Genomic DNA, 26,750 nt, shown 5'->3' on the forward strand with positions numbered 1-26,750 from the left:
ATTATTAATCTAAGTAGAAAAATCATGTCAGCATCTCTAGAGATGCCAAAGAGTTGTTTGACAAAATTCAACATCATTCTTATAATGGAACATTCAATAAAAGAGAACTATATTGTTTCCTCTTGATATGATGTTTTCTCTTTCTTTCTGTTGATAGGTTCATAATTTCCCAAATTCAGCATTTTACTTAAGCAGGAAATACTACCAGCATTATATGTTAAAATCAAAACCAGGCAAAGGTACCTACTTTCTCTACTATAAATTTAACATTGTATTGGAGGTAGTAACCATTACAATTAGAAAAAGAATAAGTTAAAAGCATACAATTGGAACGGAGGAGATAAAGCTATCACTATTTATATGATAAGATTATATAGCCAGAAAACTCAAATGAACCAATAGAAAAACTACTACAAATGAGAAAAATTCAGCAAGGTAGCAAGATATAAAATTAATACATAGAAATCATCCATTTAGATGATGTATAGAAGAAACAGCTCCATTTATTACAGAAAAAAGATAAAATAACTAGAAACCTTAAAAGAAATGTCCAGCTGGGTATGGTGGTACACACCTGTAATCCATGATACTTGGGAGGATGAAGCAGGAGGATCACAATTTTGAGACCACCCTGGGCAACTTAGTGAGACCCTGTCTCAAAATAAAAAGGGATGAGTATGTGCCTCAATGGTAGGAGTGCTTGCCTAGCATGTGCAAGGTCCTAGGTTCAATCCCCAGTATTGCCAAAAGAAAAAAATGCCTCAAATCTTTGGGAGAAACATTTATATCATCCTAAAGAAAAATGTAAAGGCACTCCATACTCCGTGTTCTTAGAAAGATTCAAAATCATAATGATGTCAAATTATTTTTTAATCTTTTTTTAAGGATGCTCTAATAATTTAATTTATTTTTGTGTGTGTTGAGGATTGAATCCAGTGCCTCACACATGCTAGGCAAGCGCTCTGCCACTGAGCCACCACCCCAGCCCTCAAAATATTTTTGAGATAGGATCTTACTATGTTCCCCAGGCTGCTCTCAAACTTCTGGGTGCAAGTGATCCTCCTGACTCAGCCTTCCAAGTAGCTGGGATGACACATGAGTTACCATGCTTGGTTTTCAAATTAATTTAAACTTAGTGTAAACCCATTAAAAATATTTACTTTTTCTGAAATTAGAAAAGCTAATTTTAAGGTTCATATGGAAAAATAATAAGTAAGTGGCTGGGGAGGTAGCTTAGTGGTAGACTGCTTACCTAGCATGCCCAAGGCCTTGGGTTCAATCCCCAGTAATACATAAACACACACATAAAGCAAGCATGGTCAGGATATCTGAAAGGAAGAACAATGATAGAGGATTACTGACAAAATAATGATTCATAAAAAATAAGCCTGTCTCTGTTGATCTCAACTGGGTTAGCTGCACTGGGTTGGTGGTTTGGTCAGAGGTAGACTGCTATAGGATGCATCAGCTGAGATGATCAAGTTCATTTTTATATGTCTCTCACAGTCCTCCAGCAGGTTAGCATGGGTAATATGGCTGTGGTAGAGGTCCAAGAGAGGAAGCAGAACATGTAAGAGGTTTTCTAAGTCTTTGCTTATATCAAGTTTTCTACTATCCTGTAAGTTAAAGAAAGTCACATGGCCAAATAGTATGCAAGGATACCATGAAAGTTTGTGGATACAGAGATAAATGAAAAATTGGGGTCATTAATGAAATATATCCTAAAAATTGTGACTAAAAATCTAGAGGTGTTATATGCTTGTAGCCTAAGCTGCTTAGGAGGATGAGGCAGGAGGGTTGCTGCTTGAGCCAAGGAGTTCAAGGCCAGCCTGGACAACATAGTAAGACCTAGTTCTCAATAAAAAAGGAAGGAAGGAAGGGAGGAGGAAAGAAAGAAGAAAAAAAGTAAAGACAGAAAGAGAAAACATTAAGAAGGGACAAAAGAAAGGAAGAAAGAAACTAAGATAAAGAAAAACTAAGCAAGGGCAAAAGAAAGAAAACATTTAAATTTTTAGATATAATTCAGTTGGGAAAATCCATTAGCTAAGTCAAAATAATGACAAACTGGAAAAAATACTGAAAACTGATACCACTGTCAAAGATATGATCTCTTTAATTATAACAAGGTTCTAGAAATCAAAGACAGGCCAACAATCCAAAAGAAAAAGGAGAGAGGATATAAAGTTAATTTATAGAAAAAGATATAAAGATAAACCTTAAACATATGGAAATATATTCACCTTTCCTCATAATAAGAGAAGTATGAATTAAAACTACACTGATAGACCACTTCTCACTTATCACATTGTCAAAACCCCCACAGTTTTACAATATACTTTGTTGCTTATGAGACTGTGGTGAAACAGATACATCCACACATTGCTGGTAGAAATGCAAAATGATACAACACCTATGGAGGGCAATTTAGCAATATCTACTAAAATTATAAATGTAATTTTTGGGATTTATCCTACAGAAATATATGCATATGTATGAAATATCTATTCATCACAGAACTGTAACACTAAAGACTAAAAACACCCCAAACATCTATCAGTCATGAACCACAGTCATTAAATAAGAGTGTACGTTCACATAATTTAAGACTTTGAGGCAGTCCTATATGTACTGTATACAGTGGCATTCAAAGTACTGAAAATTCTCTAATGCTCTGATGTGAAGAGACCTCCAAGTGTATTGTTAAGTTAAAAAGCAACATATAACAGTATGTAGAATATGGTTACTTTTGTGTAAGAGGGGTAGAATAGCTATATACATTTATAGTATTTGTATCTGCAGAAAGAAACACTGGAAAAAGATAAATGAACAAAACTTATACCAAAGGTTTTTTTTTTGGGGGGGGGGCAAATGAGTGGAGTGGACAGGGGTGAAGTTTCAAAGCACAATTTTATTTTAAATAGCATTCTCTATTGTTAGACATAAGCTAATTTTGGCATCACCATTTATTTATTGCTAAAATGAATTCAAAGCAAGTATGCAGTTTCTTTATAGTAGAGCAAACCAGGAAATCAAGACACAATTGCCATCATCAAATTTTTTTTTTTTTTTTGGTACTGGGGATTGAACCCAGGCTGGCTTAACCATTGAGCCACATCCCCAACCCTTTCTTTTTATGTTTTTTTGAGAGAAGGTCTTGCTAAATCCTCAGGGCTTCACTAAGTTGCTGAGACTGGTCTCAAACTTGCAATCCTCCAGCCTCAGCCTCCTGAGTTGCTAGGATTACAGGTATGTGCCACCACACCTGGCTCTGCCATCAGCCTTCAGAGAACATCACACAGGGATGGCCTGAAGAAACTCAGATTCTACTAGTTTTTGAGGCATTCCATATTTTTAGCATAGGCACTGCAGGTACTTTCAGTTGTTTTCTGAAGTCATCATTTGGATCTTTCCAATAAGACTTTTCTCTTGGCAGTGAATGACACCTCCTTCACTAACATGCCTCAGTCCCTTTTGAATGGCTGGTTCAGCCTGCACACAGTAGGGATACCAGCTTTTCCCTTCAGGGCCCTTAGAGCTGGTAAAGTAGGAGAAAACGGTCTTGTCTGTGGTGCTGCTCCATAGCCTGATTGAACTACTCAAAGCCCAACATGCTCACTTTCTTGTAGGTAGCCATAAGTACTGTGTATTGCATAGTGCTGGAGGAGCATTCTCTCAAAACATAATTTTAAAATACTTTGATATTCACCACAGGTACTCAGGAGGCTGAGGCAGAAAGATCACAAGTTTGAGGTCAGCCTGGGCAGCTTAGTAAGACCTGTCTGAAAATTAAAAAATAAATAAATAAAAAAGGAGTGGGGATGTAGCTTAGTAGTAAAGTAACCCTGGGTTCAAACTTCAGTACCTAAATAATATAAATAAATTTTGAATAGTTTTGATATTGAAAATATGTTTAGCTATAGAAAAATATATAAATGAAACACAATAGTAACCAAAACTCTAAAGTAAATATAAATTAATATAAAACAATTCTAAAGAGAAAATTTAACACAGAAGAAGACATGTTGAACAAATTAGGGGACAGTTCTATGCTCTTGAATGGAATTAGTTAATATTACAATGGTGTCAACTTCCCCAAATTAATTCATAAATTCAGTGTGATCCCCATCAAAATCTCACTTGCATTTTTCAAGACCCTGACAGATTTGTTTTAAAACTTATATGATGATATAACTAAGGCAATCTTAAAGATGACTAAAGAGGAAAAAATGTACGATTGGATGTTAAGATATATTACACAATATTAAAACTAATGTGGCATTAGTGCAAGAACAGAAATAAATGCATGTATGCATATCATAATATTGATGTAATAAAGTTGGCACAGCAAATCTATGGGAAAAGAAGGAATTGTTAGTATTTGATGATGGAAATTCTAGCTATGTGAAAAAAACTGTATCTTACCCATTACCACTTATAAGAATGGATTCTAGCCTGATGCGATGGTGCATGCCTGTAATCCCAGTGGCTCGGGAGGCTGAGGCAGGAGGACAGAGTTCAAAGCCAGCCTCAGCAACAGTGAGGCACTAAGCAACTCAGTGAGACCCTGTCTCTAAATAAAATACAAAATAGAGCTGGGGATGTGGCTCAGTGGTCGAGTGCCTCTGAGTTCAATCCCTGTTACCCTGCCCCCCCAAAAAAGGAATGGATTCTAGATGAATTGAGGCTTAAATTTGAAAGGCAATACTATGACATTAATGGGAAAAAGTTAGAGAATATCTTTTTGACTTAGGAAGGGGTAAGTACTTTAAAAATAAAATTCCCAGGGCTGGTGATATGGTTCATTAGTAGCATGCTTGCCTAGTATGTGCAAGGCCCTGGGTTCAATCTTCAACACCACAAAAATAAATAAATAAAATCTCCAAACCCCAAACTACAAAGTGAAACTTGTAATCTCAGTTACTAGGAAGGCTCAACAGAAGGACTGTAAATTCAAGGACAGCTAGGCAACTTAGTGAGACCCTATCACAAAATAAAAAAATTAAAAAAGGGTTGAAGACATAGCTCAGCGGGTAAGCACCCCTGGGGTCAATGCCCAGTACTGTAAAAAAAAAAGTAATCAAACAGACAAAAAAAAAAAAAAAAAAACCCACAAAGGGAAAAACTGATGAATTTGATTTTATCAAAATCAACAATTTCTCTTCAAAGAAGTCTATCATTTTCAAAGTTACAATAGAATATTAACAAAGTCTGAATCTGACTAATTAGCTAGACTCTGTTAGAAAACTTCAGCAAATCAAAAGGAAATCAACAGGAATGATAGGAACTTCAACATAAAATACTGAGCCAATAAAAAGTAATTTAGGTGTTTAACACACATAAAGATGCTAAAAATGAATTAGTATTCAAATAAATGTAAGCTAAAACAAAATACTGTCACACCTATTAGACTAGCAAATATTAGCTGGAAAACATTAGGTCTTAATGAGGATGCAGGCATATAGAAATTCTCATGTGTGGTCAAAGTGTGGGAATGGTACAGCTATCCTGGAGAATGATTTAGAAGTATTGGTGTTCTAAGTGAAACTAAATATAATACACGTTAGGATACAATCATTCTGCTCTTGGGTGTATGCTCCAAAAGAATCTTCTCTGGGTACAGTGACATTCACCTGTAATCCTAGTTACTTAAGAGGGCGAGGCAGGGGAATCCCAAGTTCAAGGCCAACCTAGGCAATGTAGTGAGTCCCTGTCACAAAACAAAATGAAAAAAATGGAGAGGGGACTTGGGAGACCCTGGACTCAATGCCCAGTATTGCAAAAGAAGTTCTCATACAGGTAAATAAGGGAACATGTACAAGGATGTTCACTGAAGTTATTTGTACCATTGGGGAGTTAGAGACAATCTTGCTGTCCATTGCTGGGGAAATATTTAGAGAAAATGCATCAAAGGCACACTAGTTACCATGAGGAGGTACAAGTAAGGGATTAGATGTATACCTAACAATATGCATAGATCTTAAAACAGAAGGATGGATGAAAAAAGACAGAATATCATTATAAAATGAAAATACACAAACACAAAGCATCCTCAAGGAACAATTTGATATTGTGTGCCAACTGAGGTGATGCAATATGAAATAAAGGATATTTCCTATGTACTCCTCTTGCTGAAAATATTTAATCTGAATCTAATCATATGGGAAGAAAGCATGATCCCAGAATGTGGGACATTATATAAAACAAGAGCCTGCAAGATAATCTCAACTTTGAGGCCAGTCTGAGCAACTTAGAGAGACCCTGTCTCACAATACAAAAAAAAAAAAGGGTTGGGGACGTAGTTTGTGGTAGAGTACTTGCATAGAATGAAGGCCCTGGTTCAATCCCTATATTAAAAAAAAAAAGGAAAGGAAAAAGACAACTAGCCTGGACTGTTAAAAATACTGATATCATTTGAAACACACAAAAATATAGGGAGGAGAAAGCCAGGTATGGTAGTATATGTCTGTAACCCTAGAAATTTATGAGGCCAAGGCAGGAGGATCACAAATTTGAGATCAGCCTCAACAACTTACAAAGACCCTGAGCAACTTGGTGCGACCTTGTCTTAAAATAAAAAATAAAAAGGGTTGGAGATGAAGCTTAGTAGTAAAATGCCCATGAGTTCTATCATCAGTACACTCCCCCAAATAGTGGGGAGGTACAATAAAAAACCCACAAAAATACAGGGGTCTGAGCTAAACTCCAAGCACTGGGCTATATTTGATGATATTATTGAATAACTGCTAAATTTTCTTAAGTGTGATAGTAGTATTGTGATTATGTAGAATATTGGCAAATATTAATGGTACATGGGCTTTCATTACACTTCTAACTATTCTGAATTTTGAAAAATTAAAAATGAAAAATTTGAGGAAATATGCATCTAAAACAATATATATATATATATATATATATATATGCAAGGTGGCAAATATAGATATGCATAAAATACCCTAGAATGTGTATAGGAGGGAAATCAAAGTGGGAAGTAGAAAGTTATTTTAAGAAACAACAGAAACCTCTCATTAAAGTAACACATATTCATCAAATAAATAGAAAACACAGAAAAGCACAAGGAAGAAAATTAAATTCACTGATAATCTCATTTTCTCCATCAGTAGTTCTCCAAATGTGGCACCTAGACTAGCAGCAGTTAACAGCTTCCTCTTCTTCATCATCACCATCATCACTACCACCACCACTTGGAAACTTGTTAGAAATGCAAATTTCTGGGCTCTAAATTCCCTAAACCAGACTTACAGAATCAAAACTCTAGGCATGTGGCCCAGTAATTGGTAGTTTAACAAGCACTTCCAGTGATTCTGATTCTAGCCACAGTTAAGAGAAACAGGGACCTAGATTCAAACTATTAACACTTTGTTGTAGATCCTTGCAGTCATTTGAAAAAATATGAGGCATTCAAATAAATATAGAGAATAATATAACACCCATGTATCTACTACTCAATATTAAGACAAACAGTTGAAAATCCCCCGTGTATCTCTCTCTCATTCTGTTACTGTTTTCTTCTCCAGAAGAAATCATCATTCTGTATTTGGTATTTCTATTGTAAAAATACTGTTTCAACCTGGTGAGATGGTAAGCACCTGAAATTTTAACAACTTAGGAGGATGAGGCAGGAGGATTCCAAGTTTGAGGTCAACCTGGGCAACTTAGTGAGACCCAGCTGCAAAATAGAAAATAAGGTATGGGGATGTAGTTCAGTGGTAGAGTGGCCCTGGTTCAATCATCTGTACCAAAAAAAATTAGGTATCTATATAATCTATAAAATATAGTATATTATTCTAGATTTTAAAACTATATAAGTGGTCTCATACTTTTTGTATTCTTCTGCAGCTTGTATTCATCTTGGCATAATTTTTGAAAATTATCTGGGTTCATGCAAGCAACGGATTCATTCTTTGTGTTTGTGTTTTCGAGACAGATTCTTTCTATGTTGCCCATGCTGGCCTGGAACTGGTGATCCTCCTGCCTCAAAGTGATTCATTGTTTTTCAATGTATGGTATTCTGTTGTATGGTTATAGTACAATTTCTTTATTCATTCTTCTATTGGTGACATTCAAATTTTTTCTCCACTACAAACAATTCTGTAAAGATCACTCTTGCACATGCCTTCTTGAGCATATATGTAAGAATTTCTTCAGAATTTAATGTGTAGGGGAAATCTCTGTCTACCTATCTCCAACAGCGGAACTACTGGATCCCAGAGTCATCTTCAACTATTCTGGGTACTTAGTAATTATTTTCTGAAGCAATAGTATCAATTTTCATTCCTATCAAAGATTGATTATATTTGTTCACTACTTCATTTTCTGTGAACTTAGGATATTGTTTAAAAGTGCTTCCCCAAACCAGGCATAGTAGTACAGGCCTGTAATCCCAGCTACTCAGGAGGTTGAAGCAGGAGGTCCTGTAAATCTGAGATTAGTCTAGGCAACTTGGTGAGAACTTGGATCAAATAAAAAATAAAAAGGATTGATGATGTTGCTCAGTAGTACTGTGCCCCTGGGTTCAATTTCCAGTACCACTCCTCCCCCCAAATATTCCCCAATTATAGGTCACAAAGGTATTTTCCTGCACATTTTATATTAGCTTTATAGTTTTACCTTCACATTTGTAGTTCACCTTCTTATGTAGGATAAGTAGGGATCTAGTTTTTTTCTTCTTATGGTGAATCAAATTTCCCAATGCTAGCTATTAAACTGTTCATTTCCTGTTGATTTGTGATACAGGCTTTAAACTCACTCATTTATCAAAGTTGCTGAAACCAACCTTTACCAGTCTTGTGCTAGGTATGATTGAGGACTGGAAGACATATGGCCCCTGATCTCAGGGAGTTTACTCTCCTGTGGAGATACAGTCACATAAACAATTACAGTAAATATTAAGTGAAGCGCTAGGTTAACAGTTATAGACAAGGTGTTCTGGGTCTTTTACTCAACTGGGCAAGTCGGGGAAAGTTTCATAGCAACTTCACAGAAATGACACGAGTATGGTCTTAGAAAAAATTGAATTTGCAAATGCAAGGGAAAGCAGTTTGGTGTCCAAAGGAATTTGTATGCCTCTATGGTGAGAGGTTAGAAGCCCTTCATGGATGTAGGGATAATGAGAGAGTTCAGTATGTGCTAAGGGGTAGGAGGGCTGGGAAATCATTTTCAGTAGATGTGCCAAAGTGGAGGAACAAATCCTCTGGGTAGAGCCCCACCTACCCTGTGCCCCATCCGGAGGTCTAGGTTAGAGGAAAGAGCTGCTGGAATGAAACTATTAAGGAAGCCATTATTTCAACTATTTACTGTTTGTAGGGGTACACCTCACTCTCCAGCCACGTCAGGTGCGCCTCAAGAGTTTCCGAGAAAACCTTACTTGATCCCACTTCAGAGACAAGAATTCATTCCCTCTGCACAGGGTGCTCCGCGATTCAGGGAAGGAGAGAGGAGGGTACAGCGTAAGGTGGGAGAGCTTTCCAGTTATTCCTGGTTCCTGTCAGGCTGGGCCTGGCCATGGATCCGAGCTTCTGCAGAAAGTTCTGGGAGTGGCTGCCTCAGGGTTAGTTTGGGGCCCTGTGAACTGGGAAGGTTGCTGGGAACTGCTAACCCAATTCACTTCAGGTGGGAAATTCTCGGCTAGACATGTGACCCAGGCGCCATTTTCTCACACTGTGCCAGTCGCCATCTTCCAGGCAGACAAAGACACCCCCCTCCCCCCCCGTCTGAGGCAGGCCGAATTATTGCCTGGTCACTAAGATTTGGGAACGTATTTTTAATTCTAGAGAGAGTCCTGTATACAAGATTCTGTCTTACACGTAGGTTACATGACCGTACGAGGAAATCTGATGACTCCCCTTACTATTTCCCTGCTTCCTCCCCTCCGCTATTTCTTAACCTACAGTGCAGCCACAGGAGGCGGGGCCGGCATGAGGGCGAGGGAGTCACCGAAGGGTTAGTAGATAACCTGAGGCCCCGCCTCTGAAGAGGACGCTCAGGGGGCGGAGCCGAGCTCAGCCACGGAATCACGCATCGCGAGGCTGGGATCCGGAAGTCAGAGCCTAGCCGTACAAGCGCATGTCCTCCGTCCTGGTAGTTGTGCGACTCTCTTCTCTCTGATCCCCGCCGGAAGTGTAGGTAAGAGATTATTCTCTTTTCCAAGGTGAGCGCTCACCTAGCTGGCCGCACCATAAGGATCGTCTATTTGAGGTGAAACCAGAGATGCTTGCCAGCCTGGAATAGAGAGCTGGCTCTCTTCCAGTGTAGAAGGGCCCGGAAGAGGGGCAGGGATAGTTCCGCACGTGGACATGCGCCAAACTGAATTCTCGCGGGGTTGAGACTTTGCCCCACCCCATCGAGAAAGGTGTAGATCCGGGACACTTTGCAGAGAGGCCAAGACCCCTACTTGTGTGGTAAATCGTTGTGGCCCTCCAACCCTCAGGATAGCGTTACTCCGTTTTGCATTAGTCCCTTCGGTGTTAGGCAGACGTCAGCCCTCCGAAGGTGTGGCGACATTGTCCGCATCCTATATAGGGATACAGTGGCTAATATAGGGCTGAGTGGTGTAGACCTCTTCTGGTTTAAGACACAGATCCGCATTGAGGCATCTCCTCCCCAGGACAGACTTTGATGTATCTCCCACCCCCACACCATTATATTTGAGCTGAAAAACATGTAAAGAGTTAGGGAACCTCTTTTCCTGATGTAGAGACCTAGTGACCTCTGCAAGTTTCCACTTCTACTGCCTAATTGATGAAAGCCCCGCCCCCACTCCTGCAGAGCCTTTAAGATCACCCCTCCCTGAAGTGTTTATAGGCACTGACCTCAGTATATGGGGAACCACGCAGATCACTCCTCCTTCCTGGGCTAGAGGGAGTCCTAATTGTGGAGAATTAAACTCAACCTCTACCCCATTCAGAAGCGCTGTTTTACTGAATTTGTGAAGGCCCACCCCAAAGTGCCTCACAGCAAATATGAACAACATTAATATATGAGGAGGTAGTCCCATGTGTCCCTCAAGAAGTTCTCAGCTAGGATTCAGTTTTTTATCTCCTCCTTTTGAAGTAGACCCAGAGACCTCCTTCCAAAGACTTATAACCAAATGTAGCCAAGGAAGAGACTTCGTTAGAGCAGAGTGTAGCTCCCCTAATATGTAATGGTAAGAGGCAGTGAAATCACCAGTCACCCTATGGTGCAGTGCACATAGTCTTCCTCCTCCTTACCCAAGGTACAGGAGCTCATATTGGTTTCTCCTCATCCAGGGTAAAATACAAGATACCCCCCTATCTGCCAATATAAGAACAGATCCACATAAAAGATACACAGATGGTCCCTGTCCACCAACATGCATGGAAGGTTTCAGAACAGCCCCCTGCAGGCAAGGTGTAAATCCTACTCATTCAAAGCTGCACAGTTTTCCTCTATTTGTTTGACACTAATGTCACCTCATGGTGAAATCAGGCATATCAGTCCTGCCCCACAACCCTTTCCAGGGTAGAGAGACCTAGAACCCCTTTCCTCCCCTCCCAACAATTTGGAGATACATTTACATGTACTTCTCTTCCATGCAGCAGAAGTGCAGTCACCCGCTGCTGGTTTCACATTTATCTGCACCCTAGAGTAGATGGACAGATGGTAGCACCTCCAGTTGCCAAAGGTGTAGATCCCAGCCACACATGCAGGCACATGGACATATAGGCCTTGTTCTGAGGTCCATTTTCCTCAGGGTAGACTCCTGCAGTCTATCCCCACCACTACCTCCTGGGGTAGATGGGACAGGGCCTCCTACTTGGGAAAAGAAATATCACCCCATTTCATGACAAAAACAGACATGCATGCTCCTCTCCCTCAGTGTGAAGGGGTTTAGCTGAGTCCCTTATTTAGGGTATAACACTACAAGATGAACCCCATTCAATTCATTGAGGGCACCAGCTCCACTTAGGAAGAGAGGTTCAGACCTACCCCTCTCTTGGATAATGTGACACTGTCTTCCCTGTGTGCACTTAGCCATGTTTAGAACCTAGTTCTAATGTAGCCCTTTCTCCCAGCATCTCTGGCTGTTAGGCTTTCTCATCATGTTCTTTGACATTCATTTTACCTTTAGTGGGTTTAAGAGGGGGCTTGTGGCATTGTGGTTCCCAGGTCCTGTGCAAATTGCTTCTTCTCCCATTCTATAGGAAAAAAGTGGCCATATTTGAAACTACCTGTTTTCGAGCTGGACTGATACATCATGATGAAGCATAGACACAGTGAGTTTCTTGAACTACCCCTCCCAATCCTTTGCTTTTAGTGATACTCATAGTATTTCATAGTGACTTTAAAAAATTGCTCAGTATTTCCAGATCATTAGTCTGGGTATTTACATATGGTATCATGGCTGCCCTCCTGACTTTCTTATAGGAAATGCTTCCCTTATCCACCATTCCCGTTTTAAAGGTGACTTGATCTTAGGTGAATGGCAGTAAATATATATGGTGCAGCCTAACATGCCCTTATATTTCCTTTATGAGTGATACCTTCAAGTTGGTACCATAAGTTGTACCAGTGGTGAAGAGCATAGACTCTGGAGCTAGACCAAGTTTGAGTTTCACCTTTCTCACTTGCTAGTTCTGTGACTGTGGACAAGTTACTTACCATGTTCTCCTTAACTACAAAATAGAAATAATTAATTATGGCATTCTACCTATTGCAGTTATTGTGAGGAGTTTTTTTTGAGACAAGGTCTTGCCATGTTACCCAACTCACTTCAAACTTCTAGGCTCAAGAGATCCTCCTGAGTAGCTGAAAGCTTGGCATGGTGGCATATGCCTGTAATCCCAATGACTCGGAGGTGACTCAGTGGTTAAGTGCCCTTGGTTCAATCCCTGGTACCCTAAATAAATAAATAAACAAATAAATAAAATTTAGTCTTTTCATTTCTCTTTGGAATTTGGCCCCTCAGAGGATGCATACACTATTTTTCCCACAAATAGTTGTCTGGCTTCTCCTGCCCTTTGGATTTTTCTTTTTATTTTGGTACTGGGGTTTAAAGCCAGGGGTGCTTAAACACTGAGCTATATACCCAATCCTTTTAACAATTTTTAAATTCTGAGACAGGGTTTTGCTAAGTTGCTTGCAAAGTTGCTGAGATTGGCTTTGAACTTGCAATCCTCCTGCCTCACTGGGATTATAGGTATGTGCCCGTTTGACTGGCTAGGGTCTTTCTTAACTGTAAAATAGACCATGTGGACAAATTGCTATTCTTTTTGCCTTAGGACTCTTTCCCTCTCCTCCCTTCACTCTTCAAACTGAGTAATTATTGCTTTTCAGATTTCAACTATACATCACTTCCTCTGGGAATCCCTCTTTGTAACCTCCTTCCTTTGTTTCAATCTTCTGCACCCATAGAAACTGGGGCTATTGACCATGTGTTCAGGGCTGTCCCTGCAAGTACACTGTTGACTTCTCATCCTTACCTGATTAATCATTGTGGTCCCAAGGGCCTGGCATGATGAAGCATAGTTTGTGTTACTTAGTTTGTGCTAGGTACTAGAGTGATTCAGTTTTGTCAAATTACTCATTCAGTTCCCTCTCCTACCATGAGGCCTACAGCTCAGAAGAAGACATATATGACATACAGACTCTCCTGTATAAAAGGGAAGGCAAGGAATTTTGGACAAGTGCACTTGTGGGCTCCCTGCCTTTATCCTGCCATGGTCCACAAAGAAAATGACAACATTTGGTAAACACCTTGGGGATTGGACAGGATTTTTGCAACCATTGTATAGCCAGCTGGTCCTGTGCACCAACGGACCTGTATTATGTGTGAATTGTGGCCCTGCCTATGTAGGGCTTGGTGAAAAAAATTTAATACATTTTCTTTATAAAATAATAAAAAAATTTATCAAAATCAGTGTTAATACCAAAAGCAAATAATACTTAGAGTTGCACAAGAAAAATGAAGAAAATTAATTATACTTTATTTAGCAACATCTACACACCAGATAATAAAATACTGATAATGATGAAAAAGACATTAGGTGGCTACAATAAAATCTTCTCATAAAATAAGGATATATGTGTATGTAGGAATCTAGGCAGTTTTAAAAAATGAGGAATATCGTATGGAAAAATTATTTGGAACAAGCATGTTGTATGGAAGACCATTAGATGAAAAGATTTTAGGATTTGTTAAGTGGAAAAAGACAAGTTGCTGATAGAACTACAGTGTACCTTTATGGGAGAAAATAGAAATAGAATATATGTTCATATTTTCATAAAGAAACTGAACAAGTGCTAGGGGTGGGGCTTAGTGGTATAGTGCTTGCCTAGCTTGTGTGAGGCACTGGGTTTGATCTTTAGCATCACATTAAACATGTGTCCTCTACAACTAAAAAAAAAAATTAAAAAAAGAAAGAAACTGATGCCAATAAGTAAAATGGTTTCTTGTGACAGCGAAGGGTCTGTAGTGGGTAGGGACACATGTGGAAGGAGACCTTTCAAACACATTTTTATTTTTGTGTTGTTTGGAGATTGAACCCAGGACCTCAGCATGCTAAGCAAATGTTCTACCACTGAGCTATACCCTCATCTGAAAATATACATTGATTTTGGAGCCATGTAACTATTTTAAAAATAAAGAATAATGGGCTGGGGTATAGTACAGTGATAGAATGCTTGCCTATCGTTCATGATTCCCTGGGTTTCAGTCCTAGCTACAGAAAGAAAGGAAGGAAGGAGGGAGGGATGGAGAGAGGGAGGGAGGAAGAAAAAAATAAAACTATACACATACATTAAATGGTAAAAGTTAAACTGAGTATAAAAACTTTACAGCACACATGAAACAAAGACTTTCATTGGTAAATTGCACCTGAAATGATCAGACTACTGGAAAGATTACCAGGAAAGATGAGGGGGAGATTCTGTGTAGTGTGAATACCTGTGTTGTGAACTGGGCATACCTAGGACCAAAATAATAATAATGATTAAATCTGGAAGGTAATTGAGTAGTCCTACAAGGAATGTTCAAATACATTTTTCCTTTCTGGTAGTGGGAATTGAAACACCAGGGGTGCTCTGCCACTTAGCTACACCCCTAGTCCATTTTATTTTTTATTTTGATATAGGATCTTGGTAAGTTGTCATGTCAAGGCTGGTCTCAAACTTGTGATCCCCTGCCTCAGTAGCCTGAGTGACTGGGATTTCATTCTTTTTTTTTTGTGGCATTTAATATCAAATCCAGGGCCTTGTGTTTGGTAAGCAAGTGTGCTCCTGCTGAGCTACATCCATCTCAATATATATTTTGTAGTACTTGGAATTGAACCCAGAGTGCCTATACCACTGAGCCACACCCTCAGCCCTTTTAAAAAAAGTTTTGAGACAGAGTCTCACTAAGTTGCCCAGGCTGGCCTTGAAATTAAAATCCTCCTGCCTCTGCCTCAAGTAGTTGGGATTACATGCATGTACCACCATGCACCATAAAATAAAATCATTTTATTTTATTTATACTTTTTCTCTCCACATTTTTTTTTTTACGGTGCTGGGGATTGAACCAGGGCCTTGTGCTTATGAGGCAAGCACTTTACTCTCCACATTTTTTTATTGGTGCATTACAGTGGTACATAATGTTGGGATTTATTTTTACAAATTCATACATGTATAATTTGTCAGCACTTTCCTCCCTCCCTCTCCTCCTCTCATTCCCTGGTTCCTTTACTGATCTCCTTTTGATTTTCATGAGATCCTTTTTCCCCCTCCCAATGCGATTTTAAGAACATGTTTGGTTATTAAAAGGGAAGTGTTTTTTTTTTTTTTTTTTTTTGATACTGAACATCGAACCTGGGTACTTTACACACTGAGCTACATTCCAAGTCTCCAAGTCTTTGAATTTGAGACAGGGTTTTGATATGTTGTTGAGGGTCTCACCAAGTTGCTGATGCTGGCTATAAATTTGAGATCCTCCTGCCTAATCCTGCCCCCGGTCACTGAGATTACAGTTGTGCACCACTGTGGCTGTTAAAAGGAGAGTGTTTCATTACTTAAAAGCTTACAGCCATCAATGTTGGTGGTACAGGCGTATAATGCTGACAGGTTGATCAACAAACACCAGTGAATATATCCTGGTGGGGTGATAGAAGGACAAGGGAATTGAAGTTTTGTGTGAGAGCATGATTGTAATGATAGAATGTGGAATGTTAGTTGGTCAGAGGTGGAGGTAGCTGAAGAATAAAGAACTGAGTAAATGGGTCAAGTCTCTAGAAAGTTAGATAAATTTGAAGATAGGAGAGAGGCATGTTTGTGACTGCTTGTGGAAGTCCAAGCAATTATAGGTGATGCCCCCATAGGTATAACCATATGGATAGATGGGTGACTGAGATGGAGTGGAGATACCTGGAGGTGAGGATTTCAAGGAAGTGGAAACCCATGTTATTGGAATAGGTACCCAGTCATCTCCAAAGTTACCCAGGTTGATGGTGACGATTGGGTTTGAAAATAAAGCTGCAGTCCAGGTACTTTATAAATGAGGAAAAGTGACATTTAGTTGACAAGTATTATAGCAAGGTGAGGTCCTCAAAGAGCAGGGTTTAATTCTACTTTTTTCCTTTTACAAGAGGAAGTAGTAGTTACAGACTGACCATTGTAAGTTTGGAGGACAGGTCTTCTAGGTGGAAGACCACAAGATAACAATGTTCCAGACAGAACCACCACTTTTTTTTGGTAGTGTTGGGGATTGAACCCACAGCCTTGTGCATGCTAGGCAAGCACTCTACCAACTGAGCTATGTCCCCACCAGAACCACCACTTTTGAGAGACTGCAAGTGAAGCATTTTTCTTGGGAGAGTGAAGTCTCAAGGCAGGAAGGAGGTTGTGGAATGTTCTCAAGGAAAGGTTGAAGAGTTAGGGGTAGTGCTGATCACCTACATGAGATTTTTAGAGGATATTATGTGGAGTTTCATGACAGGGTAGAGGGAGGATGGACAGATGAAGTCTGTGCAAAGCCGGATGTAAAGGGACATAGGGGAAACATAGGCACCCAGAGCATGGGAAATAAGGGATGAATGAATGGAGAGATCAGCCTTAGAATATCCATTGAGAGTTGGTGATTTTTGGCCTAGATGTTGGATGCAGACACTGAGGCTCAGAGATTTAAAAAAAATTCTTCAGCCTGGTGCATTCATATACATTTGTAGTCCCAGTTGCTTGGGAAGATTTCTTCAGTGTCAGGAGTTTGAGACCAGCCTGGGCAACATAGCAGAGACTCCATCTCAAAAACAAATAAAAACAAAATTGTTCAAGGTCATATAGCTGTGTAGTTGTTGAGCCAGAGTAAGTACTGCCATCTGCCACTGCAATATGGTAGCTGTTTTCCTTTTGAAACTGTTGAAAAACCAATATGTGGAGGCTCCTGGGTGCTGTAGTACTGTGAGTACTGAGAGTAATGAGAGTAATGAGTACTGTGAGTAATGAGACAGCATCTCTTGCCTTTTCCTCTTCACTGTTCCCCTTTAACTTCTTCCCTGTGAAGCAGATGCTTTCCTCCTCTTGGTGTGATGCATTTTCTTTCATTGTATGCCTGTATCCAGCCAGCACAGGATACAGCACAGTTTCTAGGGAAGTTAGACACATGGAAATTATTGAGTAAAATGGCCAGACCTGGTTCATTCCAACCCTCACATTCTTTCTTGTTGCAACATGAGTATTTTGTAGAAAAGGAGACTTGGTTTTGTTTTGAGTATATATGTGTTTTTTTTTAAATAGGGAAAATTCAACACACATTTGTTATGGTAACTAATGTAATCTGGTCATATGTCTGGCAAATTTCTACCATTTTATTTTATTGTTGATTTCCTCTTATTACTTAATTTGTTTTATTTTTTGCTAAATTGACGAAGTTTTAAAATAATCCACCATCATCAAATTATACAATTTTTGCACAGCATAGGAACGATTAGGAATGTGAAGAGAGAACCTGCATAATGAGAAAAAAATTTGTTAACTACTTTTCTGAAAGAGGATTAACATCTGTATTATATAAAGAACTCAAAAAACTTTATAAAAAATCAAATAACTCAATAAGTGGGAAAATGAATTAAACAGATACTTCTCAAAAGGGGAAATAGAGATGGCTAACAAATATGAAAAAATGTTCAACATCATTAGCAATCAGGGAAATGGAAATCAAAACTACACTGAGATTTCATGTCACACCTGTCAGAATGGCAGTCATCATGGATTCAAATAATAATAAATGCTGGAGAAGATGTAGAGAAAAAGGTACACTTTTATACCATTGGTGGGATTGCAAATTATTACAACCACTGTGGAAATCAATATGAATAAAATCAAGACTAGGCATGTAACCCAGCTATACTACTCCTCAGTATTTATCCTGAGGAATTAAAGTCGTCATACTATAGTGATACATACATACTCATGTTTTTAGTAGCCCAATTCACAATAGCCAAACTGTGGAACCACCTTAGGTGTCTAGTGGTTTGAATGAATAAAGAAAATGTGGTATATACTCACAATGGAAGTGAAATAAGTCAAACTCAGAAGGTAAAGGGTTGTATGTTTTCTCTTGTATGTGGAATGTAGAGAGGAAAAGTTAAAGATAGGGGCAGATCTCATGCAAATCAAAAGGAGATCAGTAGAGGAAAGGGATTAAGGGGTGGGAGGTGGGAAAAATAAATAATCCTCCCCCAGTAATTAATGTAACATTAGGAATTATCAACATAATTAGCCTGAGGATGTGGCTCAATCAGAATGCTTACCTAGCATGCACAAGGCACTGGGTTCAGTCCCTAGCATTGAAAAAAAGGACAAAAACATAATTAAAGTGCATTTCTCTATCATGTTACAAAAATAATAGTTGTTTTCATCTTATCTTAGAGAGTGAAGATTTTAGTGTGATTTCATGTTTTTGCTTCTCTAGTCCCCATTACTTGATTTTTGGAGTTTGTTGAAATTGGTATTTTAGTTCTGTGCTATTTCTTATGATATACTTCCTGGATTTTAAGAATCCTTTCTTAATATGTTATAATTCTTAGCCATATCACCAGCTTTTTTTCTTAGACTTATGATAAAGTTTAATATATTTCCTTCCTGTCACTGTTTGTTTCATTTATTTAAAAATCCTTTATTCTGATATAATTTTGTTTTACTTTTTATTTTATTGTTATTTTTGTGCTGTGACTTGAACTCAGGGCCTTGCACATGCTAAGACCTCACTGTACCATTGAGCTAACCCCTAATTTTTATTTTTGCAAGTAGTTTTACCAGAAGGGAAACATAGATGGTAATCTTTGCATTTCTGAAAAATCTTTTTTTTTTTTCAACTTAGAGCAATCTATTGGTCAGATAGAGGACTTTGACTTGATATACAGTCCCTTTTCTCAGATCTTTTTACAAATTCAGCATTCCTAATCCAATATTCCAAAATCTGAAACGTTTTTGAGTGCTGCCATGATGTAATAAGTGGAAAATTCCACACTCTGAAATTTTGTTTCATACACAAAAATTTAAAAAATATTTTATAAAATTAACTTCAGCCTATGTCCTAAGGTGTATGTGAAAACATAAATAAATTGCATGTTTAGACTTGGGTCCCATCCCCAAGATATCTTTATGTGTAAATATTCCAAAATCCAAAATTATTTATTATTATTATTATTTTTCAGTACTGTGGATTGAACCTAGGGGCAATTTACCACTAAACTATATCCTCAACTTTTTTTATTTTTGAGACAGGGTCTCACAAAATTGTTGAGACTGGCCTACACCCGAGATCCCCCTGCCCAGCCTTCCTAGTAGCTGGAATTACATGCCTGTGCCACCATGTCCAGTTCCAAAACACTTCTGATCCCTTGTATTTTGGATAAGGATATTCAACCTGCACTATCTGTTCTTCTGTCTCTGAGTTGCAGATTTGGGAATGCTGTCTGCTTCCCTCATGTTTGTTAGAAGCCCCTGTTTGGAAGCTTAGACAATTTTTCTCTTTACCCATGGAGTTCAGAAATTTCATCTGATATGCCTCGGTATGTTTTTTGTTGTTTTATTTTTGGTTAATCTTTTCTTTGACATGCTGGGGATTCGATCCAGGGCCTTGCACATGCTAAGCACGCTCTTTGCCACTGAGCTACATTCCTAGCCCCCTTGTAAATTTTATTTTTTGAGCTGAGGATTGAACCCAGGGGGTCCTTTACTACTGAGCTACATTCTCAGCCATTTTTATTTATTATTTTGAGGCAGGGTCTTAATAATTTGCTGAGGCTAGCTTCAAACTTGCAGCCCTCCTGCCTCAGCCTCCAAATAACTTAGATTACAGGCATGCACTACCACGCCTGGATGCTTATTATCTTGATGCTCCATGTGCCTTTCCAATCTGAAACCTTAAGCCTGTCTTCAATTAAGGAACTTCCATATGTTATTTAAGAAAATTATTGTGTCTCCATTTGTACCTTTTTCTCTTCCATCTCCATTTTAATTTATATTTCCATTTTATAATTATATTCCCTTTCTTTGTATTTTGTTTAAAGTAAACTCCTTTAGTCCTCTAGCTTAATGTTTTTTCTTCCACATTTTTATTGGTGTGTTATAGTTGCATATACTGATGGTATTGTTGTTACATATTTGTACACGTACACAATATAAAATATAAGTACATAATTTGGCCAATATTACCCCCCAGCACTTCTTCCTCCCTCCCATCCCCGACCCTTTGGACCCAGTCCTCACTGATCTCCCTTGTTTTTTTTTTTTTTTTTTTTTTTTTTGTGCGTTTCTGGAGATTGAACCCAGGGCCTTGTGCTTGCAAGGCAAGCACTCTACCAGCTGAGCTATCTCCTGAGCAACTGATCTCCTTCATGGGATCCATCTACATTTTCTTTTCCTTTTCCTCTCTAGCTTCCACATATGCGAGAAAACATATGACTTTTAACTTTATGAGTTTGATTTATTTGCCTAACATAATGATCTCTAGTTACATCTATTTTCTTGCAAATGTAATAATTTCACTTTTCATTATGTCTGAGTGTATGTATACCACATTTTCTTTATCTGTTCATCCATTGATGGACACCTAAGTTGGTTCCATAGTTTGGCTATTATGAGTTGTGCGGTTATAATCATGAGTATGCATGTATCACTTTGGTATGATGAGTTGGGTCATATGGTGGTTTTATGCCTAGCCTTTTGAGGGAACCTCCGTATTGATTTCTATAGTGGTTGTAATAATTTACAATCCCACCAACAGTATGAAAGTGTTCCTTTTTATTCACATCCTCTGGCAGCATTTATTATTATTTTATTTGTATTCTTGATGACTGCCATTCTGACAGGTGTGACATAAAATCTCAGTGTAAGTTTTGATTTGCTTTCCCTGATTGCTAATGATGTTGAACATTTTTTCATATAGTTGTTGGCCATCTCTGTTTCTCTTGAGAACTGTCTAATTCATTTGCCCATTTATTAATTGGGTATTGATTTTTTGTTGTCAGTTTTTTGAGTTCTTTATATATTCTACATATTAATTCTGTCAGACAAATAGTTCTGGATTAATATTATTTGATGGTTACTGATGTCCATTCTGCTTTCCACTATACCTATTACATTTCTATTCAATTTCAACTTTAGGGAATCTTTTTTTCCCCCCAAGACTTTGTCCTACACATTCAGGAAACTTCTCTAGTAACAGACTAGAAGTGATCCCTTTAGTTTAGGAATCTTTCTCACACAGTTCCTTTGAAGTATCTCTTGAACTTCCTTAAGATTTGCAGTAGTATTTAAGTTCTGTTTCCTGTATTAACTCTGCTTCAGTGTTGGCCACCCCAAATGATTGTGGAGCTGTTCTTTGTGTGGTAATTTCGAGCTGCTCATATATTTGTTTGTATATATCCTGACCTTCTACAACCTCCTCAATCTCTAGGAATTCCTTTGACCCCCTTGAAAGTACGGAGAATTAAGGGAAACTATTTTCCCCAGGAGGCCAGCTGTGAAGGGGATGACAGATGGACTTCTCTTTGAAGTTGGGGGAAGGCCACTTAAGTTCCTGGGCTTTGTTAAGGCATGGGTTGGAGAAGTGGCAACTCTCTCCTTCTTGGATCCAAGGGAGGCAGCAGTTTAGTTTAGTAGGTCAGGTTCCTTGGAGGCAATGGCCTGAGCAGGGCCAGCAGGAAGGGATAGTTCCCTCCATATGCTGAGGCATTTTTGCAGGATTAGCCTGCTGATTATCATCAGATCACCTTCCCTTGCTGCATGCTCCCTCACCTCACCCTGGCACTGAAATATTGAGGTACACCAAACAAGGAGGTGGGAACTGGAGGCAGGGGAGTGACAAGTACACATTCAGATAGCTACAGAATTCCCTTAAAAATTGTTTGAGTTTACATTGAAATAACTCTCCTGATGTTATATCTGTATCTCTTTGACATCTGCATCTCTGTCTTATGCTGAATCTAGACAGACACAGTGTGTCTGAGGCTTCTTAGGTTTCAGTGTGGCTTGACCTTGATTAAGGTGTGACCACATTTTGGATAGATGAATGATGATTCCTTCCTTTATTTCTTTTTCTTTTTGCAGAAAATAAAAAACCAGGTAAAGTTCCAAAGGCTGTAAGAAGGTAAGTTGGCTCTACCTTAAGGCATGCCCATTATTGGGGATCAGGTCAGTAGATAATTAGCTAACTCTGGACAGAGCACCACATTGGAATTCGTAGATCTGGCTTTTTCTCCCTTTCAGGGTGGCTGCAACAGAGATTCAGCAGCAGGTATTAAGTTCCCACCACAGGCCATACACTGCTTTTTTTGCTTTACTTACCTTGGTTGGAATTATTGTCATCCACATTTCTTTTTAATTAAAAATTTTTTTTAGTTGGTGGACCTTCAATTTAATTAACTTATTTATTTATATGTGGTGCTAAGAATCAAGCCTAATACCTCACACATGCTAGGCAAGTGCTCTACCACACCCTAGCCCTCATCTCCATTTTTTAAAAAATATATTTTTTAGTTGTAGATGAACACAATACCTTATTTTATTTATTTATTTTTATTGGTGCTGAGGCTTGAACCCAGTGCCTCACGTGTGCTAGCAGGTACTCTACCATTGAGCTACAATTCCAGCCCAATCCCCATTTTTTAAGTGCTGAGGATTAAACTCAGGGCATCAGTTCATGCTAGGCAAGAACTCTGTTGCTGAGCTACTATCCCCACCCCATCATCTTCATTATTCATTTATTGTTTTTTATTTTGTAATGCTGGAATAGAACCCAGGACCGTGTGCCATGCTAGGCAAGAGTTCTACCACTGAGCTACACGCCTACCCCCAACCCTGTTTTAAAAAAAAAAATTATGTATTTTTGTGGAACTGGGATTGAAACTCAGGGGCACTATATCACTGAGCCACATCCAGCCCTTTCTATTTTTTATTTGAGGGAGGGTCTTGCTAAATTGCCAAGGGTCTCTGTAAGTTGCTGACCTCAAACTTGGCATTTTCCTGCCTCAGCTATCCAAGTAACTGGGTTTACAGGCATGAGCCACCAGGCCTGGTTTACAGACTTTTAACAGCTCTCCGATCATATTTAGAGTGACTTTAAACAGAATGCTGGGTGCTTCCCTAAAGCGTCTTATTTAGTAGCTCTGGCATGGCATTTGATAATTTGTATTTCTCACATGTCCCCTGGTGCTGCTGTTGTTGGCCTAAGGACCACATTTTGGGAACTACTTGTCTAGAAAGCTTTTGCCTTGGCCTTGGGAAACCTTTCCAGCTGCCCCGGCCCCCCCACTTTCTTGGAGTTGTTTAGTCATTTCCTGCTTGGATAGGTAAGGGAGGGTCTCTTCTCAGCCAAACAGGTAGATCTCTGGAGACCAAACCTCTTTGGCCTGCTCCTTCTTTTCCACCTAGAGCTAGACTCCTCTGAACGGTTTAACCTCTGCCCCTCATAGATGAGGTAATTTCTATGGTTCAGTTCTCTGTTTGACTTATTTTTCTTCTTTGTGGTAACCAGCCTATGAAGCAAAATGGGAAGAAAGCATCCTCCAAAGGCACTCTACTCCCCAGTTTGGTTCATTGTAATGATCATGCCAGCCGGGAGGCTGAATTAAAGAAGAAGAGGGTGAGCCCTTTCTTTACCTCGGGGGAGAGAGAGGGCCCTGGCTTACATGCCAGATCTGCAAAAGTGTTGAGTGGAAGGGTAGTGGCCAGAGTTGTTAGGCTTCTTGAGGCTGTTTGTGGATGGGGGAAAGTGAGGGAGGAAGGTTTCCTTGATACAGGATTTAGTATCTCTATTTGCCGACTTTCGCCTCATGTTCCAATCCATTACTCTCTGGCTTATGTTCCCACTGCTTCATGGAAACCACCCCTGTTGGCCTCCCATAGTGCCATCCTTCATGCCATTTTCATGGCTAGTTTTTCCCCCTCATCCTAGTGGAATTCTCAGCATTTGAGACCATGCTTTCCTTGAAGCACTTCCAATTTGACTTTGACATCCACTGTCCTGGATCTTTCCTTCCTCTCTGACCAAATTTTTTCATTTCTCTCTTGCTGTTCTTCTTCCTGCTTTTTTGTTTGCTTGCTTGCTTGTGTGGTTTGTGAGACTGGGTATCTACGTTGCTCGAAGTAGCCTTGAAATCCTGGGCTCAGGGATCTACCTACTTCCATCTCCTGAGTAGCTGGGACTACAGGCAGTACTGTGGCATCCAGCTTCTTTGCTTTTTCTTCCTGGTTTTAAAAATGGGAATATATCTCAGGACCTTGTCCTTTTTCTTGTCTGGTCTTAAGTGATTCTCTCTGCTTGGAGTGCAGTCTCTTTTAGTTTTACACACTCTTTTCTAGTTTTACTTTTTTTGTGATACTGGGGATTGAACCTAGGGGTATTCTATGCACTGAGATATATCCTCAACCCTTTTTTAATTTTATTTAAAAATTTTTTTAGTTGTAGATGGACATAATATCTTTATTGTTTTAAATTTATTTTTATGTTGTGCTTGGGGAACGAACCCAGTGCCTCACACATGGTAGGCAAGCATTATACCACTAAGCTACAATCCCTAGCCCCAGCTCTAGCCCTTTTTATTTTTGAGACATGGTCTTTTTAAGTCACCCAGGCTGGACTCAATACTTCTGATCCTTCTCTCAGCCTCCTGAGTGTCTGGGATTACATGTGTGTGCCACAGTTTCCTCTCTCTATTTTTATCTACCACTATCTCCTTGCTTTCATTTCTCCAACTTTTTCTTCCTTTCAAGTACTCTACCTCCTGCTCTTCTGTCTGTCCTCACTCTGTACCCTGGTTTCTGTTACCTCTGCCATGTAGCACGGTTTCCTTCATCTGTCATCCATTCCTCCCTTAGTATATAGATCTAGTCAGCTATAGTCCTAGTGTCTGTTTACTTGTTAGGTTGAGGAGATGAGGGAGAAGCAGCAGGCTGCTCGGGAGCAAGAGAGGACACAGACGCAGGACCATTGAGAGCTACTGTCAGGATGTCCTGAGACGGCAGGAGGAGTTTGAACGCAAGGTAAGAGAGCAGCCCTTGCCCCTGGGTGGGATTAGTGGGGTTTGCTATCATTCTGCAAAAGGGACAGGAAGGGTGTGAGGTTGTTGGAGGGGAAGAAAGGAATTAGTGCAGAGAGGAAGGAAACATTGGGGACAGGGAGGGAGGATTAAAGGGAGATAAGGGGCCATTTTTAACTTTACCTCTGACCAGATATCTCTGGAGAGCATCTCTCCCAAACTTGAGCCCCAAACTGGGAGTGGTGGGTGGGTTGCGGGGACTTGGAGAGGTGTGATGAGGGGAGGGCATGCAAAAGAGGGAGTAGATTATGAGGGGAAGGATTGAGGGAGAGAAGCATTTAGGGTGATTTCATCTTCCTTCTGGGCTTCTCACTGCCTGTCTGTCCTGTTCTTGACTCACACACAGGTATACACTTGTCAACTCCAGACTTTCTTCTCTGACATATAGTACAGATTTACCTCCCCAATCCTATGTCTACCATAGATTGTTTTCCTCATATCGCTCCCTTACACTCCACTGTGCATGCTCAGGCCTCTGACTGGTGCTCAAATATATGCATACACATAGCTAAAAGCATTCACTACATGCATGTGTTTTTCCAGTTCTCAACTGAGTGGGTTTGGTCAAAATTACTTTTAGGTGGACTGAGACTGACATGGCTTCCCCAACCTCCTGTGGTTTCCAAAGCCCTTGTGTGTCCATACTTCCGCACTCTTAGCTGTGTCTTTTTCCCTCTCTCCCTTCTTTCCCCAGCCCATCTCTTTTTTTTCTCTTTAGGAGGAAGTTTTGCAGGAATTAAATATGTTTCCTCAGCTGGATGATGAGGCTACAAGGAAGGCTTATACAAGGAGTTCCGTAAGGTGCAGGGTTCCATTTCGTAAGACCTTTATGGGAGGGCCCCAATCCATTTTAATTTCCTCTCCGTTTCTGGTTTTTCTTGGACTGAAATGAAGACTTTCATGGGCTACTGTCCAGTCTGTTCCCTGCCTTCATCCCTATGTCCTCTGCCATGCAGGTGGTGCAATACTCTGATGTAATTCTGGAAGTCCTGGATGCCAGAGACCCATTGGGCTGCCGCTGTTTCCAAATGGAGGAGGCTGTTCTGCGGGCAGAGGCAACAAGAAGCTGGTCCTGGTCTTGAACAAGATTGTAGGTGTTAGGCTGAATTGGGTAAGGCACGGAAGGGGTTAGCCTTCTTGAAAACTAGCTCAAACCAGATACAGATCCAGCAGTACATTGTACTTACAACAGTCATG

General features: G+C 39.6%; 1 protein-coding gene and 1 pseudogene across 1 annotated transcript in view; one reads left to right on the forward strand and one right to left on the reverse strand.

Annotated features, from left to right (window-relative positions):
- Nucleotides 1-3,291: 3,291 nt before the first annotated feature.
- Nucleotides 3,292-3,634, reverse strand: LOC124971459 (thioredoxin domain-containing protein 17-like; annotated as a pseudogene).
- Nucleotides 3,635-9,833: 6,199 nt separating this feature from the next.
- The window catches only part of Gnl3l (G protein nucleolar 3 like), a 34,257-nt gene continuing 17,340 nt past the window's right edge, over nucleotides 9,834-26,750 (forward strand). The window contains 10 exon segments of the mRNA XM_047535226.1: nucleotides 9,834-9,960; nucleotides 22,564-22,581; nucleotides 22,584-22,603; nucleotides 23,990-24,097; nucleotides 25,380-25,427; nucleotides 25,429-25,497; nucleotides 26,272-26,332; nucleotides 26,335-26,354; nucleotides 26,510-26,603; nucleotides 26,606-26,669. Of these exon segments, the coding sequence (XP_047391182.1) occupies nucleotides 9,834-9,960; nucleotides 22,564-22,581; nucleotides 22,584-22,603; nucleotides 23,990-24,097; nucleotides 25,380-25,427; nucleotides 25,429-25,497; nucleotides 26,272-26,332; nucleotides 26,335-26,354; nucleotides 26,510-26,603; nucleotides 26,606-26,669 (629 nt within the window).

This window comes from Sciurus carolinensis, chromosome X, assembly GCF_902686445.1.
Source record: "Sciurus carolinensis chromosome X, mSciCar1.2, whole genome shotgun sequence".
Classification (NCBI taxonomy): domain Eukaryota; kingdom Metazoa; phylum Chordata; class Mammalia; order Rodentia; family Sciuridae; genus Sciurus; species Sciurus carolinensis.